At 40.0% G+C, this 19,168-nt stretch overlaps 2 protein-coding genes across 2 annotated transcripts; both read right to left on the minus strand. All coding sequences in view use genetic code 11, as the record gives it.

Moving 5' to 3' along the window:
* Positions 1–773: 773 nt before the first annotated feature.
* EGR_02972 (hypothetical protein) lies at positions 774–12,672 on the minus strand (the record flags this gene model as incomplete). Its single annotated transcript, XM_024492221.1, has 11 exons — positions 774–1,119; positions 1,406–1,677; positions 2,123–2,430; positions 5,237–5,329; positions 5,603–5,841; positions 6,276–6,467; positions 6,550–6,720; positions 9,414–9,638; positions 11,454–11,791; positions 12,271–12,340; positions 12,542–12,672. 11 exons carry the CDS (start codon positions 12,670–12,672, stop codon positions 774–776), a joined length of 2,385 nt encoding a protein of 794 aa, XP_024353416.1.
* A 129-nt stretch (positions 12,673–12,801) lies between these two features.
* Positions 12,802–19,150, minus strand: EGR_02973 (hypothetical protein; the record flags this gene model as incomplete). The annotated part of the gene is made up of 6 exons (XM_024492222.1): positions 12,802–12,948; positions 17,747–17,840; positions 18,479–18,558; positions 18,595–18,681; positions 18,716–18,903; positions 19,105–19,150. The coding sequence occupies 6 exons, from the start codon at positions 19,148–19,150 to the stop codon at positions 12,802–12,804; spliced, it is 642 nt and encodes a 213-aa protein (XP_024353417.1).
* Positions 19,151–19,168: the final 18 nt, after the last annotated feature.

Below are 19,168 nucleotides of genomic sequence, written 5' to 3' on the forward strand. Positions count from 1 at the left end.
ACCCATGTTTATAACCCCTCAATTAAGAAGTGTACTTCGGAAGAACGAATAATGTCTGCTTTCAATATCAAGACTACACTGCGCATCTTGGCAAGTTTAATTATCAAAATGCGATCAGGAAACACCATAGAAAGTGGCAAACTTTAATGCAAGAGATGAGTCCACCTTTCCACATTTTGCCGTCATAATTGTTGACATCAACTCTTCGCACATATCGTGAACGCCACCAGTTAATTCCTCAAGTTCCGGTTAGTTCCAATCAACGATCTGAATTATGTGTTGTACTACATTACTGGAAACCTGAGTGGTCTGCATTGTTACGTTTCCTCACTGAGTTCCAACACCATATGAAGACACCTCAACTGGGAGAGAGCTAACATTTGGTGACAAGGGTAGCTGTCAAGTTTAGTCAAACCAATCTGAGACATCAATTTAATGGGTACATCTCTCCAGTAAGTGGGGTGTGGGCGGTTGATGGACTTAAAAATAAGTCCAAAAGTCAAAAGCAAAAAGCGCACACCACCTAGTGACCACGGAGTCAACCGCCCGTTACATGGGACGTAAGGACACAAGAGGCATTCTGTTTGCGTAAACTTTTATCAATGAAACGAATATTATAAGGGCCAAAATGTTGGCCTGAAAAAAACTCTTTCGTAATTTACTTTCCTCGTAGATTGTACGAACGAGTGAGATTTGGCCCAAAAATTACCTGTTGGCTACTCACACAAACAGAGCTACTGGAAAAGTCAGTTAAAAATTATGCATTATATTAATTAACGTTGTTGCGAATGCGCAGGTGAGGCGAGCGATGCAAACCCGAGCACTAAGAAGACAGTATTAATAGAAGGGATGAGACCACACCTCAGAAAGAAAAAAACCAAGGGAGGGGAAGTAGACGACAGCAGATGGTGTCGACAGCGCATTGGAATGAGAAAAACGTTTGTTGAGAGTGGAAACAAACGAAATGCGAGGTAGGGCCGAGACGGTAGAAAGGCGGCATTGAAACAGACGGTGGTAAAAATATGAGTACTAGTAACAAGCGGTAATAAATGACGAGACGATGTGCCAACTTGTATACAACCGGTGGGATAGTCAGTATATCGAGAAGGCGGGAGGTACCTTCATTACTATAAAGTAAGAAAAAAAAAACGAAACACGAGAGCAGACTGAGCAAGAAGTCCCATGGCAAACTGTTTACGTAGGGAAACGAAACATTTGCTACCCATGGCAAGCGCTAATTCATTTCTAAAAAATAAAAGCTTTGAACCGTCTACATTCAGTTTCGCTACTTCAGAGTTGAAAGTGCACGAAATTGTGACAATTTTATGGCGCGAAAAGTGGATAGCGGACGTGTTTCGAGTGCGTTCACCTGCTGCCTGGCTGAGGGCACCTGGTCGCACTTCACCAATTGCGCACATGTGCAAGGAGAGTTACCTTGGCGAGAGTTTGGCGTGACAACTGAGAGGGCATGCGGATACCCGTAGGAGCGGAGCGAACACTGACAGCTTGCAAGGAACCCGTCGAGGGGCTATCATGACCGTTGCGTGTGGCCAGGGTGCTACGTGTGGGAATCGAGGAGCGCGGATGGTAGCGTGTCACGTTGGCCTCTGTGGTCACCATCGGCGGGCGAATATTCGACGATTTTGCACTGACTGCTACTGTTGCTGCTGTTGGTGCCTTTCAACAAAGGAACAGTAAATTACACTCAAACCGATAGTTAAACCACGGCGCTAGTAGCCTACTGTGCCTCCAAAGCGGCTTCACATTTATTTTCTAAAGAGGAAGTGAAAAATACAATTGCCGTAGCTTTGCTAAAACGACAGTATCACCTTGCAACTGATCATGAATTTTTAAAAAGGCATCCAATCTTTAAAACCTGCTTTATAACACGCCTTTTAACTGAACGAAAGTGCTACTTGCTGGTAATAACTAATTTCTAATCGCAAATACAAATTAAATTAAAACTGTACAATCGCAAGCACACATTGCTTTTAACTAAAAAAGAGGAAGCCACCTTTTCATGAGAATGTTTGTAAATTTACGCTAGGAGGAACAGCATCAGCTCATAACAATTGAAATAAGGAATTAAAAAACAAGGCTGAGAGAAGAATGGGTGGCATACAACTGGAAGTGTCGGGGTCGTAATGGGACCACCGTTCGGAGAGTCGCCATCCGGTCCCATCTCGACGGGCGAGGAGAGGGAGGGGGCGTTGCGACCCTTGTACACACTGATGCCCGGTTTGTTTACCACCACCTTCGGACCAATAAGGCCTGAGGGGCGTCGTGTTTGCGCGAGTTGCATAGGTGGTGGCGTCGCTATCGGTGCCGGGGTTGAGATATCTGTCTTAGTTGTCCCATTTTGGCTGCCCGGAACAGCAGTAGTAGGAGTACTAACTGGAACCTCCGGCACTGGCAAACTCGTAGGAGATTCTGTGAAAGGATATAATTTTGTAATAAAGCTAACTCCCCGGATTCCAACAGCTTAGTTTATTAAACGTCTACAGCGTAGCAGAATAAACGGAGATAGTACGTGGATCTAAATTGTGATTATAAAAGGGCCAGGTTGATTCTGAGTAGTTTGACAAAAACAAAGGTAATAAAAGCAAAAGATCATTTTTACGACTTAGGGCGAATACAGAAACAACAGGACGACTAAATAGCAAGACAAGCCAGGGGAAATGATGTAAATAGACCACCTTACTAGCATCCCTCAGGTATCGTACGGCAGGTGACTTAAAAGATGACATCGTAAACAGGCCACAAGACGAAACGCGAGGCGCTCGTCGGTGGGATAAAACCAATCCATATTTTCCACTTTTCAACTCCAATTTACTTTAAATTTGCCCTAAAATAATGCTTTCGTCAAACAGTCATAGTAACTGACTGTGAAGACTATATGCAAAATTCGTAATGAATAGGCCAGGAGCATACTTCTTCAAATAGTATCGACACAACGAAAAAGAAAGTAACCATATACGAGTTTTCATAATATTTTATGTAAAAAGTGGCTTGAAATATTCGTTGGAGCTAAGTCAGTAGTAGTAGAACCCAAAAATTGGTATGGAAATGTAGCTCGTGTTCAGAGCGTCGGACTAGTTTGTGCATCCACAAATATTTAACAAGTGACGTTTTCATAGAAAAACTCGGACGTCATAATAAAAATCTTGAAGTTCCGAAATGGGATCAGAGCACAAATTTAAAAGAAAAAAACACTTGAAACTAACTTGTAGAACTGTACAATGAAAATAATGCTCGTTTCAAAGTGTCATGAATATACCAGAGGTCCTAACTAAAAGAGGAATTAGGTAAACGCAAAACGCTCGAAATACGGAAAGTTATACCTCTTTTGCACGAAGCGTTGGGTCGTGGAAGAAGATTTCTATTTGCATTGGATGATTCTAAAGGTTTTTTATTAGTGGAAACGAATATAGATAGGTACATAAGTTATTGGATGAACTTCGACTCATACCAACAACTGGGGGCTCCACAGTAGCTCTGCTGATCGCATATGCGGCATTGACACTTTCTGAAAGTCATGACTTATAGAGCGAGTAAAGTCAAACAACAGCAGAAATGTCAACAAGAAAACAAAACGACAATCAACACAGTGGTGAAAATGCCCATAAGCTTTAAATTAGAAAACAAATGCATCATCCAATGGAGTAGCACTGAAAACTTTCATTTTTCACCTGGACTAATATGCATTATAAGTATCGCCCATGCTGTTCTAACCTTTGAAGATGAAATGTCAAAACTGTCCTAGCAGCCTCAGTGGTGGCATGGCTGATGCATTAGAGTGTTAATCTACAGCAGTGCAATTTGAGTTTGACTTGAACAAGTAAGTTATTAATTGGCAGTCCAAAAAGTTTCGTGGAATTCTATTTGCATATCTTAAAATAACCATTTACATCACACTGTCGATTGGATGCTCAAGGCATTCCTGTGAAAAAAGGATCCTATATCGGGTAGGCTGGATAGTGTAAATCGTAGAAGTGGAAGATTTACTTAACGGAGTATACTAGGGTACGGCATTTGTTCAGGGAGAAAGAAAAACGCAAGACGAAACAACAAACCTGAAGTTGAGTCAGACAGCTCTAGCATGGGAGAATGTGTGAGGATGGAGCAACTACCTTCGTCACACACTAAGAGCACAAAAGTAGCTTAGAACGTACAGAAGGAATACAGTGTCCCCACAACCGTATGGAATAACAACCTATCCCCACTGACAGCTTCACCCTGATATGCATTCATAATGGCTAACTTTTTGTTAATAATGATATCTATCGAAGAATGCTTGGTTAGGTAAAAGAGTTTCCAAAGGAAAAAAGCAACAACAAACGCATGAAATAATCAATCACAGTCCCATCGTGCTGTTAACTACAGTAACGCAACAGACATTTACCTGTATCTACACTTCCTCGCCTCCTAGGTTTGGATGAGTCCTGTACAGGCAAACCTAACAAAGGTAGTATCGTTTTGATTAAACTGTAACAACTTAAACAAAACATAAATTGAAAGTCAAAAATGTACTTAATGGGTAATCCGTGGGTCCTACACCAACACTTTCTTCGGAATCTGAGTAGTAAATAAGAGGGTTAAATTTCTAATGAAGTATTGCGTTTGGGACAGTAGACAACGAGTTGAACCTGGAAGCATTTGCAAATTCAGTTCCGAAGCCGAAGGAAAAGATTCATGAGTTGAGGTACTTGGAAAAAGCGGTACGAATAAGGGATTTTGTTCTGGGTATGAAAATCCAAAAGATAACTATGAAAATCACTCAGTTGTAAACCGATGTCCAGCAAGAAACAAAAGAAAATCGAACCAATATAAGAAGCCACAATGGAACGAAATGTTCGTCTATGTGAGGAAGTCACCGTTCCTGGTTCTAGGATGAGGAAAAGTGACAACTCAGGTGACAAGCAATTTGCAAAAAAACATGAGCTTTGTGCAAACAACCGGAATCAGTAAACACTGAACCTTCAGACAGACGAAGTGATAGTTTCGACTCCCGAACAACATCGATCCCACTAACTAGTAAGCGAATCACCCATCTTGAAAATTACTCAAATTTATCGCAAAAAATTGGAAAAGAAACAACAGAAATGCATATTACCTGTGGCAGTTATGTATATACCATGTAGAACTGATGAAGTTATGCCGATGGATCCTTAGGTTCAATTGTATGATGGATTAAAATAGATGAAAAGATAAGCATACGATTTTAGCTATCACATACCCGATTTCGTTTGATCTAAATTCACGGCTTCTCCCAAAGCAGTGGTCAAATCTATTGCCGCTGCTTGTAAATCCAAGGTAGCTTCATTTGAATCTAAATGGAGTTTTCAAAAATCAGCTTCCTACCAAATAGAGTGACCTAAAAATACGTGATGTATGCTCGATACCGGACGACCCAGTAAATTAAAGATTCGCTGGCTTAATCCAAAGCACGTCGTTTAAATAGTCAAGTCGCCATTATAAAATGCAAAGTTCGATACAAAAGCACGGGGTATGATTGCTAGCTTTAACACACTAAAATTTACTATTTTTTGGAAACAAAAACTTTAAATAACTGCAAATGCTTCTACTAATGTCTTCGGCTTACGACCAGAGGCCTCAATCTCTGCAACCTCTCCAGATGGAGACGGTGGATGATGGGCGGTACCAACCATGGCTCGAGTTGGGTTCCGAGGCAGTGGGATGCCAGAGTGTGGAGATGCAGACGGCCTTCCTGGACTTGACGGAGTTACACTCATTTCACGTTTCTTCGGTGACGGCACTGGAGACGGCTGAGCCCTGCCAGTGCAATCGTCCACATTTTCCGCACTCTTTGGACTCATCAGTCTCCAGAAGGAACATTTTACCCAAGCACATAATATAAATGTCAAGTTAGGGGAAACGTTTACTACGAGAGTTTAAAACGAGGGATTAGTTCAATTAAACACCAAATTATGTATGCATTCCAATAAGAAATGCATGACTAGGTTAATGTATTAATAATACTTCTCATAAAGCCACGTCATTTTAGCGCTGATTTATATAAAAATACACTAACAAAGGCTAGAGAAACGATGTTTTTGATTTATCCGCTTTGTTTCCACTGAAATTAACAATTATATAATTTCCAAGAAGTAAAAGCCACGGAACATCAGTAATGATCCTATAAAATATTTTTGAGAATAAAGTGGACTGTAGAATTAACACTTGAATATTTAGTGTCCTAGTAATTTTTTAGCATTAAACTGGTAATATTGTGAAGTGGATGTGCAGGTAATTACCCGGGCGCAGTAGTTCCCTTCTTTTCTGTTGCAGTGGGGAGCAGGAGCTGGGGCACTTCGTTAGGTATGGATTCGTGAGATGGCTTTGGCGCATTTATTTCAAAGGAAGAAAGCGTGCTTTTCACTGCCTGTTCGACCTGAGATTGATGGGGCGTGCAGGTTGAAGTTATTTGGGGCTCGTTTAAAAATTGGCTGCAAACAGAAGGTTTACTTATTTTATATCAGTAAAAAAATATTTGCTTCAGAGGGAAACAGCACAGGGTTGGGGTCTCACCCTGTAGCATCCGATTTGGTGTAGGTAAGATAACGGGAAAGGTTGACAGATGTCGAATTTTCTGACAGGAAAGAGGTTGTGTTGAGCATGGGTTTGTGGGATTCGCTACATACCAACACATTCGGGGTTGAAGCGACGAGATTCGTATCCGCTGATGATTGGACAGAACAACTGCAAAACGATTTAGACAATGTCATAATACCCTACCAAAAGTTGGGCTTCAACCACACAGCCAATCGATTCACTACATAGGAGAGCGAGCTCGATGCTGTCAGAACAAACTCAAAGTATATTCACAAGTCAGCGATTAATCGGGCCCAAATTAACTCACCAGAAGGACAAATGCAATCAACGAAAAACATTATTACAAATAGAAGAGCATATAAACAGTCCTTGGATAGCATTTGAACATACTTGAAGAAAACTGGATTAGTGCATAAAACTAAAGTGATTTTTGCGAGAAATAGGTAAGAGGCGTGAATGTCATACAAATATACTAACTGTGAGTGGTTTCACGATCAAATGACCAGCTAAAAACCATTTCCATAGAACAGAAAGAAGCACATCTAGTGAATTCCTACGAATAGTTAGTTAGAAAAAAATCAAAAAGAAATAGGCAGTTAGATTTAATGAATATGGGAAAATAAGTACTCAAATTGATAGATTAGTTTACATAAAAGTGAATGACATTAGTGAGGTCTCTAACATAAATAAACACCTTTCTGTTCATTTACATGAAGAACGTGGGTTCACGAAAATGGCGTAATTCAAGCTTGCATCAATCTGAAATACTTCAGTGAAAAGAAAAGGAATCATGACTTAAGGAATATCGCTTAAAATAAGTGAATTAATGCAACCGCTCATTATTAAATCATCACACCAGGGAGGATGGGAATTGTGCGTGTTCATATCGATAGCTTCCGCAACTTACTCTGGATTCTGTGCCTAAGAAAACCACAGATACCGAAGTGTACGCGAAGGGAGATAATTATTCTCGAATTTCCTACAGGAGTTTATGTGAGGCTCTTCTCGAGTCAGTGTAGTGAAGAAAATGGTGATATTTGCATTGAATTATTTACGGTTTGATACAAGAAAGTACAACCGAAATGAAAGCAAAACTGAGCACTGGAGGATTATTTATTGCGTGTAAGTTAACTACTGAAAGCAAAGGAAAAGGTTCGAGTAAGATAATTTACATGTATAAAAATTTGATTTTAAGAATAGTTTTCTGCTTAAGTATAAAATATGCCTTGCCGAAAGAAGATTCTGCTCACAAAGGGAAGAGTCCATTGGAAACGCAATAATATGGTGATTGTTGTACCCACAGTAGCTAATATTGGCACTTATAGTCGTTAATACGAAGTCAAAACCGTGTAAACCAAATCCTAAAAGTTTTGACATCAGAATAAACCTTTCTTACCAAAAGGGTAGACAAATAATTAAAAAAGATACATTTAAGTAGCCAACGGAACACGGAAACCTCTGTGCTAGCAAGCATTCAGAGTGGAACATTTTTTGACCAGAGCAGCCAAATGGAACAGCCATGTTCAGTGTGCGGTTTTTTTCTTAGCCATGTGCCATCAATCCTTAGCAGTTGATTAAACTATTGCTATTGCAACAAAGCAAATCCACTTCAGTGTCACTGGTATATATTCGGCAGACACACAACCAATGCTACGTTTAACGACACTGATACTACGCTCAACGGGAATCCTGATCATGATGTTAAGGTAGACTGCGATAACAGAAATTGGCAGCAATTGAGCAAGTAAAAGTAGACGATTTTTTGAACTCTATTCTATTTCTGGCTTTTTTGTAAAATGAAATAATTCATAAGAAAACTGATAAGTCTATGATAACTGATTCATCAAGACCTTTGAGAAATACAATAATCCCTGTTTACTTAGAATTTGAAAGAGCAGAACAGTGTAAGGCAGATGAAGTGTGGCACATTAGCAGTCTTGGAATAAATTACCAGCATCGCGTACGACTACAATGAAATAGTTAGAAATCCATCTACATTACCATTTGTAATGATAATCTACCAAAAAAATAGTCAAAAATAATGCTGAATTAGTTAGATTCGATAATATAGAGACGGGTGACTGGTATACTCAAATGATCGTTTGGAAAACCAACACAGTCGACCGGTGTCTTCGGCAAATAAGGTAATTGGGAAGAAAAAGATATTTGAAATCTAAACAGGTATTAATTTAACTCACTGTTGAGATATTGAAATCTAACAGAAACTATAAAGTGCACCAAAGTATGAGAAACGAGGTAAGAGTACATATATTGAAAAGTCAGTCAAAAAGTAGGCCTTAGTCTGTGTGCTACTGTTCAGAATCATCCTCCATTTCCGCGTTCATCCTTAACAATCCAAAAAGGAATACGATTTGTTATTAAAAGGGAAATGTTTACAATGGAACACAATTAAGCCTCGCTGGCAAAAGTAACATTTAAATACTACGCAACCAACGAATACATCGGTAAGATATTTAATCAGCGAATCTGTTTAACAAAAGATTCATTTTATTAATAATTCCGGGAAGAAATTACGACTTAATTATCACAATAAATTGAGGGACAGATGAATATTAAGTTAAAACTTCAAAAAGTATGAGTTACAGGAAATAAACATCAAAACACAAAACTAAGGAAAGTGGAACAGGCGAAAGTTCACCTTGATATCCGCCTGTTTAAGCTCTTTTTCGATGACACCCCGATATTCAACAAAAATCCAATAAAAAGGCCACTTCCAAGCAAGGGTCAAAGATTATTAAAGAATAACGAAAGCATATAGGCCCAAGGAGACTACTGGCGAAAAAGCTATAGAGTAAATTAAATTAGTCAAAGAAACGCACTTGGGTTTTGCAATATCTCCCTCCCCAGTGATCGCCTGCTTGTTGATGGAACTAGAGCGTCTTCGCTGTGGCGGAGAGGGCGGTTCGACTACCTGAACGTTCTGTGAGGGAGCGACCTCAGCCACGGAGAGATGACATTGTGTATAATCCACGGACCGTCGGGATGGATAGGAATCCCGATTTTCATCCATCTCCTCTTTATCCTTTCCCCCCATACAATTGAGTCTGAAAGAGGACGGGACAAATAGATGGGTTTATCTCCGGGAGTGCAGTAAAACATACATGAAGGTCTGGCTAGAACAGAATGTTAGACACCTGGTAATCAGAGAGGAATAAAATGCCTTTACCTTGCACCCGAGATAGGCACATCTTACAACTCTGGGAGCAGTCAAGTAATTGTTTATATAGGGTAAATCACGACTGAAAAACATGTTGCTGCAAGGCGCAGAATATCTGGTTACGATTAAGCAGTGACACAAAACATGAGAGAAAAGCGAAAGACATAATCACAAGCACATGTGTGCGAACACACGACAGGATGGTCGTGATACAACCCACAAGGAAAAAGTAGAGATGACAACAGGAGGAGTTAAAACCAAGTGTCTACATCTTTAAAACCCAATACGGACTAACAATATTAATAAAGTCAAATTATTAATAAAGGTATTTTATAAATAAAAATCACCATCAAATGAAAATCGAACGCACATTCGTGGCCTACATTATGCAAGCAAGGTATATGATCTGTATAGATTGTACCATACGCATAACTAATCCTGCTTGAACAAACGTAAGCAGCTTGATAAAATGGGCTGGATTTATAATATACGGACAAAAGGTAGGCCGTAAAATAAAGGCCTTGCGATTTGTCATATACGTCACAAGTTTGGCGCAGAGTAATGATGATGATAAGGAGAGAAGCTTGGAGGACGTAATTAAAGACGGGCTTGCATAACCTTAGTTGTGCGCATTTACACAAGGTAAAATCAGTGATTCTCTGGCATACAAGCTCACAATACGCAGCACAGAGTTGAGTGCTAGCCAGGCGTAACACGTTACATGAACCAAACTTTTGAAAGTCAAAGTAACCACGTAGGCAGTGAAATCGGTGAGGTCTGTACGTGAATTAAGGAATGCCATTGGCTCAAGGTGGCAGAGACGGGGAGGCTGAGATTAGCGACAGGAAAACTAACTTGTCAGACGGAATGCGAGATCCGGTCAGTCCTACAAAAGACTGTAAACAACGCTTGTATAACTCAATGATGGATCACACGGTGAAGCAGAAAAGACTCCAGTAGAAAACAGTCGCAACTTCGACATCAATCCCTAGCAAAGTAGAGTCGATCCATAAAAAGCCCAGACTGGTTATTTTTCCCGATATTTCCGTATCTTTTGATTGCAAATTATCATCTTTGGCACAGAAATTATCCAACTTTGCCAAATGATTAACAATGAAATCAAGGGCAGAAATCCACTGACTCCCAGGTGGATGAAGCTCTTCAGGTTGTTTCTACCGATAGCTTCAAAATTAGGTGATATCGCACCCATGGTTCAATTACCGCAATTCTATTCCAGTTCCAAATGAAATCTACTTTTTAGAACAAACATATAAACCACAATAACACGCTGACAGGCTCCCATACATTCTTAAGTGAAGATCAAATGTGAGCGGCTTATTTTGCAAGTGAAATGAAAAATGATTGCAAGCGGTCCTACATAAATACTAGGCGGTTCGATTCATCGATGGCTAGTTGAAGGATTTAGATATTGCAGCAAATTCTCAGCTCTTAACCTAACAAGTCACAAGTAGCGTCTGTGCGGACATCGAGGAAATTTTTCTGATGCGTCAGTACTGTGAGGACACGTGTCATGCAGGGCCCGTCTCAACTGAAAAATGTCTTCTGAGGTCAGAACCGGTTAAAACTTACCAAAACGACATTCCGGATTAGATGTCGAAGCCATTACAACTATGTAATGATCATATGTAAGTAGTAACTGCTTCAAATGGAAGATACAAACTGAGCACCGATGAGCACCTACCCGCACAATGAAAACCCCTTCTTTTTTCGCGTTTTACTCGTTGGCATCCGGTTAGTTCCAATCAAGTGGCTCTCGCTGACAGAGTTGTTCTCCAGCTCGGGAGCGGGTTGGGTGCCGTTAGCAAAGGCCATGGCGCGGATACAGGTGATTTGGTAGACGAGTTTGCTGCTCGAGTTGATGTCCTTGACGCAGACGGTGATGGTGAAGTGATATTTGGCGTCGAACACAACAGGTGATGGAATGGAGTCCGTGCGACTTAGTTTGCGACGCTTGGCCTCATTCAGGTTTTCCGGGCGCGTCGACTGTAGAACGTCCGCCAAAACAGGTGTCAGTTGAGGCTGTAAGAGAATGCACAAGGCGTGAACCATGAAGGTACGCATGAATGGTCCAGTGGAGAGATAAGCAACATTATCTAAAGACAAACCACGTTTCCCTTGTGCGCAGAGATGTAACGGTCCCAGGCGCGCGGATGTGTGTGTGTGTGAGTGTGAAACTGGCGTATTCTCAAATGCATGGTGTTTCACATTTAACGTACGCACACAAGCACGTGCGCAGAACAGACACCGCCAACCAATGAGGAGAGAGTGATTGACTAGGCCATGACGCACAAGCCGTGATTGGGCTGATTGGTCGCGTGCATGTAAGCACGTGGTCAATAGGGCTGGGTGGGTATCGCTATGGTACAAGCGGGCGTATGCACGCATGTGTACACATGTGTAAATGCTGTGACGATGCTCTCCCTCCGCCCAGTAGCCAAGGCAATAGGTTCAATCCAACTTGGAAACCAGACATGAGAAAATAAGGCATATGGACTAACCCGTTCATCAGTGATTAACCAGGGCATACGAACTTCTGTTTTCCTGCACTTTGGTTCACCGACCTCTTGCCTAGTAAGCAAAAATGCGATTACTCAAATCGCAGTAGGAATTCAGATTAGTACACTCTTGGAGAGAAGATTATGAAAGATAGTGACAACTGCACAACAGATCAATCCTACGCTCTAACCAATAGCTGTTGCAAAAGGAGCATAGAACCACGTGGTAAGGAATTGATGGTTGAAGCAAGTAATTCATGTACCATGGCCATACGTGAATAGCGGTATCACTACCGCCCTCTCTGCAAAGTGCCAATTCAGTATCACAGATACGCAGACGGTAGAAGGTCCCGGATTTACCCTAAATGGGAAGGTAAATGTGAGTATCCACAAGTTTAGTTGCATTAGACCCCCCCAATCGTTAAAACAGTTGAAAAAATCAAATTCAGTGTGTTACTAAAGGCATCCTCTTATAACATATGGGTAAGTGAAAGGACACTAAAATCAGCACAAATTGAGCATTTTTGCTAAAAATCATGCAGGAAATTCCAAAATCCGAAAACACCTTAAGTAGTAAATCAGGGATCGGTAAGTGGCGCCAAATGAGGTCAAAGTGTGATCGGTGCACACTTTGTGTAGGCTAGCAGAGTCAACCGGGAGTAGGGTTTGCAATGTGAGTGGCTTTGAGGGAGTTTTGTGAGCGAAAAAAAAATAACCAGAGAAAACTACCATTTCAAATGGTAGAAGCACACAACACTGCACCATAAAGGCAGAGCGTAAGCATAATCAATTATCACTTTAGCAAAATCTGTGTAGACGAGCTGCACCCTCTTTCACTAACTTGCTAGAACAGGAGAAATAGGATAAGCTAAGGTCGTAAGCATAGATCTTAACTTTTGGTAGCCAGAAGCTGGGCTGCGGAACAGAGTAAACTTACAGAACTATGCAAAGATTTTCTGAAAAAAATCATGCTTTAGAAGTATATTGGTGATAATTTAAGGGAGGCCTACGTCCTGAAATAAGAGACCGGTGTGACGTTGAAAATGGGTATTTGATTAACGAATAACCACTTACGCCACCCTTTCAATAGGCAACAGAAAGAGACAGGAACAATAGAGAATACACGTTGAATGTAACATTTCAAATACGGAGAAAGTGTCGCAAATGATGTGAGATGCGAATTCGAGAATCCGGACCAAGTAAGCACCAGTTGCAAGCTGGCGTTTACCTTTGTAAAGATGGACACATGAGAAATTCCCACAAGTTTTCGGTACTCGCTTGACCCAAGGCATACCGCCACAACTCATGAAGCAGTCGGCGGTGCTTGAGTCCACAAATAATGGTTTGTGGACGGTCGTTGGAGTGAAAGCACTAGGAGGACCCATTAAATATTAATACAGCACGCATTATAATTTGTCGTACGGGGTGGAAATCGGAACGCATAAAACTTGTTTGTCAGAAACAAAATCAGAGATCGTAAAATTGTTGACAAGTTAAGACAATGCATTAAAAAAAGTGAAGACGACAAATAAGAATACATGGAGACTAAAGTAATTAACTAGATACGAATGCAAATGGATATGCATGAGATGAATTACAAGTGTATTTATCACATTTCATGAAACACTTTGCCTAGCCTAGAGAAAAAAGTTCATTGGACGTGTCTTGCACTAAGCAGCAAATTGCAAATTTTAGATCACGGCAGTAAGGGAACTTATTCTCCTTACTGCAGAAGTGATCGTCAACAGATAATACAGGTGACCTTGTTCGAGAGATCACCCAGATTGAAGTTGTGAAAAACCAAATGAGTAAATGGATGAGAGCTATGGCAATAGGCAAAGTTTGTACCAAAAAATAATGCACAAATGCCACACATTTGTGCAGAAAATAAGAAAATGACTGTACATTAACTCATCAGTTGCATTTTCGTAGGTGTGACAGGACTGAGGCGAAATAGGTAATATTCTCAGCGCACAAAAATAGCAAAAATGATAGGTTAACTTTGTTTTACCTGATTGCCTCTAAAAGACACCAGTTGCCAGGAAGGTAGCCTTCTCAAGCACAAGGTGTTTGACACTAGAGCTATTCTCAGGTAATTTAAAATGAATGCAAATGTGGCTGGAAAAGAAGGCAGGGCACGTGCACTCGATCCTTACTTTAACTATGCAATGTAAATAAGGTGTTAGAGAGGAAAAGTGTGTGGGAAAATGCGATATTAAAGATAGAGATTTGATTAGATGACTAATAACTCAAGCCATTCTTCATCGCAGCTCTCAAATGACATTGAAGATTTGAGTAATTAAACCAAAAAAGTGGACCTATTATTGACGCTAGTGATCCTTGTTTACAAATTAAAACATTAAAACGCTTATGCTATGAAAGCCACGAAGGTATAACTACTTTAGCACACGAAAATCAAGGCTTGAAAACAGTCCGAAAACTAGAGGTGTACGTAAACAGCCACGCAAAAAAAACACTCGAGAAGATGCAAAATAACACGATTTTCAGAGACCAGGCGGAACGCCATAGCGCGAATGATCGTGCATAGAAAACATGTCAATTTATGCAAACAACTTCACAATATCACACAAACGAAGCGCTAAGTATATGTTGACTGCGTTAAAGTGGTATCAGATAATTACGAATGGACAAGCAGTAGACATCTGTGATAAAGTCTGGTAATGCTGCATACAATGAATCGGAGTCAAATAGAAATAATTTAGAACTCGGATATAGCAGCCAACTTAAATATCACTTTGGGGAAACGAAAGATATTCACACCTGCCATGCAATAATTACGCTATGAAACAGTGCTACTTTATAAAAATAAGTAGGGCCATGTAGGACTACTGCGGTAATAAAGCACTCAGTATTTTCCTATTAGGATAATCGATTTCAAAAGCGACTGAAGGAAAGAAGCATCACGAAATCCTAAACTTGTCGAAAATAAGGCACATATAGGGCAAAGTATGCTGCCAGACCAGAAGGTACTCCATTCTCGATATTAATACGAAGCGATTGGCATGAATCGAGACTGGGAAAGCACTCTGTTTGAGAGCATTTGAGGATCATGGCGATTTTTTAGCAGGATTTTCAGAACAAAATTCTTACCCGAATAGTTAACTCCTTAACTGAATTCCGAAAATTGGTTAATTAACCATTGGTGTAGGGGAGAATTTAACGAACAAAAGATCGGAAAATCATGCAACTCAGATGAGAGAATGAGAAATTCCACCCCATCGTAGGCCGAGGCTCCATTTTAGAGAGGACAATTAGGCGCCGATAGCTGCTGATAGAGATATCACCCTAAAACCCGACCCGTCAGTTAAATATGAAAGAGTGACCGCAATTTCTACATTCACGTCACCCAACCACCACTTGTCATCGAATAAAGGCCTATCATAAACTTGTCTAGTTGTGGACAGATGATAGTAGGTGGTATAGATGGGTTAAGTAATATGACCCAAAGTGTACTCTAGCAAACATACTTATGAACAAGTTCCCACATCTTTGAAAAGATTATGAACTTTCCACTTCAAAATAGCAGTTATTGGGCTTAAAAGTATAATCGTAATCAGGCGATAGCAAAAAGTTGTTACCCTCATTGGACGAAGTGTTACAATAGTTTAAGTAAGTAAATCAAATGAAAAAAACGCCTGCTGTTCAAAAAAAAGTCAAACAACAAATGCTCATAGTTATTAAGAAGAAAGATCCGTAAACCACAATGAGGAAGGCAAAATTAACTGGAGATAAAATGACATTATATATACCCTCGATAAATAAAGAGGAATGGATGACCAAAATAATGAAGTACAACGAAAACATTGCCGCTAACTCTAAAGGGAAACTGTATTTAATTGTGCAAATATCTAAAATTATTTATTATTCCAAAGTGTAATGACAAGTACTACCAAAAATACACTAGTGGATTAAATAACGGCCGGGAAAACAATAAAATCACTGAAACGACTGTTTTTGTAATGCGTACGGAAGCCTGATTGGAACTGATTGAAGAAATTAGGGAATACCAAGATGGAAACGCATTTGGGCCGTACTCAAGTGGGTAAACTGTCCAGCGACCCCAACGATTACCCACCTGTATGACCTAGCAATGAGTCTTCATTAGTCCTGCCCATTAGACCCGCTTGGTAGCAATGGTGTTTGTAGTTATTTTGTTAAAGCAAAGATAGGAGGCCTTGTTCTCACATAAACAATTTTTTCGGCAACCTGTCGACTTATAGTAATGTCTGGCAGTAATGATTCAGGAATACACGATTTGAAAAAAGGCATAGAAATTTATTCATCTCTCAAATGAGACCATACGATCTGGTCAGAACTAACCTTGAACGATTCTCTCAAAAGGCATACACAAATGTGAATTCCATAAAAAATATTTAATTGAGCACGAACACCATCTTATTCTTGGTATATGCAAACCTTGCAGTGCTAAAAGCAGTTCTGATTAACCAGAACCGTGGAATTCGCATGCGACTACCAGCATTCACCGTTTGCATTCTGCTTGGTAAACTAGAACTGAGATCCCCCAAGAAATTGTTCATTCCTGATAAATAACTTTCGGGTGGCACGATGGGCAAGTGCCTGTTTGTTTTGATTCCCGTAAGTGACGTGCATGTGCCCCCGAAAGCGTGGCGCAAGACCAAATTGAGAATAAACAAAGTGCACAGAAGTTTGGAACACAGATGAAATTTGCACAGCATGCTAGACGGTCTCATTTTAGGCAGAAAGTTGATAAACAAGACGAACGAATCCCATAATTTACACAATTTAAGTCGGTAACCTAACCAGCATTACTTTTTCTCACGCGTAAACCGATAAAATTTATGGCAAGGAATTACAATATGGTCTGGGTAACCAGTAAAATCTATAAAACTACCAGCGATTTGGCTGAAGTCCTTTTGGGAAAATAAATACAAAATGTGTCCAAATGAGTCAGAATGAAAAAGCCCTAAACGCTCCAACCAAGCAAAAGCTACCGAATGAGTCACGCCGAGTGACAAACTCAGTTAGAAAACGGGACAGTCATGACTAACACACCGCTTTAAAGACACCAAGATCAGAGGTATGAGCTGGTGTAAAGTAATAAGAAGGAGCACTCGCTTTGAAGCCCTTTTGTTAAGAGTCGCGCGACGGTGAAACCGGTGAGTAACACGAACTTATGCATCATATTTCGCATCTGAGAGACAAAGAGGGGTAATCAAATTCCCCCATGTAAATAATGGTCTCCATTTTCGGTAATATAGATGGGATAAAATACCAAGTACCGCGTATCTAGCGTTTAGACGACAATCAAATTACCAGCGACTGAAACTAACATGAAAATTCCACGAAAACGGTCTCAGTTGTCATCAAAACGTACGCAATGAGGAAGATAAAGATTGTAGCTTACAACGGAATAACAGCACAAAATGTGGTAAATTTGGTCGGTTAAAGGTGGATGAGAGGAATAAAATAAACATACTTGAACTTGGACCCAAAGATGGCGTATTTGAGGCTCAGCAATAAGAGCTTCAAGAAACTCAGTGACAGATATATTCGAAGCCAAAATCGTATCACTATGAAATAAACACAAGAGTCTGATTAACTTTAAATAATTCTGAAAAGAATAAGGCGAAAGCTGATGGCAACGAAGTCTACTCCTACCATACTGGGGACATTGATTACATACTTCTTAAATGAATGAACAGTAACATGAAATTCAAAAAACACTGAAAAACAACTCAGGGTGATAATTGACGCCTCGGTAGAAAAGCCTTTGAATAACTGTAGTCACTATGATTATGCGAAGTCGAATAGACTGAACGAAATCATGGAATTAGTTAAAGGCAGAGAGTAATTCAACACCTTGCATTTTAAAACAAATTTAAGGGTGTAAAAAAGCAGAATGCAAAGAGTGCCAAAGAATGGAAACTAGGACACAGTAAAGTTAAAGTCTGAAGGAAACTACAAAACTTGAATAAAAGTTGTACTTACACTTCTCTTTGAGTTTCAAAATTTAAAGCCAACGAGTGTTCGTCTACAGAATTTCGCGTTTTAAATAGAATATAAACTTACTGGCAAGCATAAAATCATTCATTAACTTTATTTCCTTCGCATAACGTTTATTTGCATACGTTAGTTGGTTCTTTGAGTATAAATTGACCGCGGAAAAAAGCAAAAGCCGCCTAAGAATGAAATGAAGTAAGAATCACACCTAGTCCGCGGCGATTTAAATCCAAACGTCGATGAAGGCAATGCAGGCACTACTAACTCAAGTGTCTTCTTGTTTTTTCCCTTAAAAAGATCAATCAATGTCAAAGACAAGCTTACTGGTTCTAGCATAAAGCAGAAACGATCTTCACTTATGCTCGCAGTTAAAAGCGCCGCATTCAAGCAATGTTCATAGCACTCAGGATCCTATGCAGGTGATTGTAAGGGGAAAAATGCATACTTTATACAGGGGATATTTGACAGGTTCTTGAAATGGTACGTCGCAAGACATGCGATCAGGCAGCACAAGTTTAAAAGATCCCTGTACTGAAATTGAGCCAGGAGAAAACATCTTAAAATAATTTACCGGCGCAAACTTGTTGTTCCAGGACGAAACCAGGGCAAGCGCGCGGATACGAATGGTCACTCCTGTATTTTGCAGCTAGCGCTTTACCTTTAAGGTCATTATATCTAGCATTTCTCAACAATTTACGCTAAAAATACTAAAAAAATCATTATGTAAAGTATATAAATTACTATTAAATGGTATATTTAAACGATTTATAAGTGCGCAGATTATGAATCTTGTGAAAACACATAATTGCCGTCAATGCTCGGATCGCAACTTACGGCGCAGAACAACAGCTGATCCATAAAAAGCCCCACCAAATGACATATCGACTAATTTTTCTTT

Source organism: Echinococcus granulosus (assembly GCF_000524195.1).
Source record: "Echinococcus granulosus chromosome Unknown EG_S00014, whole genome shotgun sequence".
Classification (NCBI taxonomy): Eukaryota; Metazoa; Platyhelminthes; class Cestoda; order Cyclophyllidea; family Taeniidae; genus Echinococcus; species Echinococcus granulosus.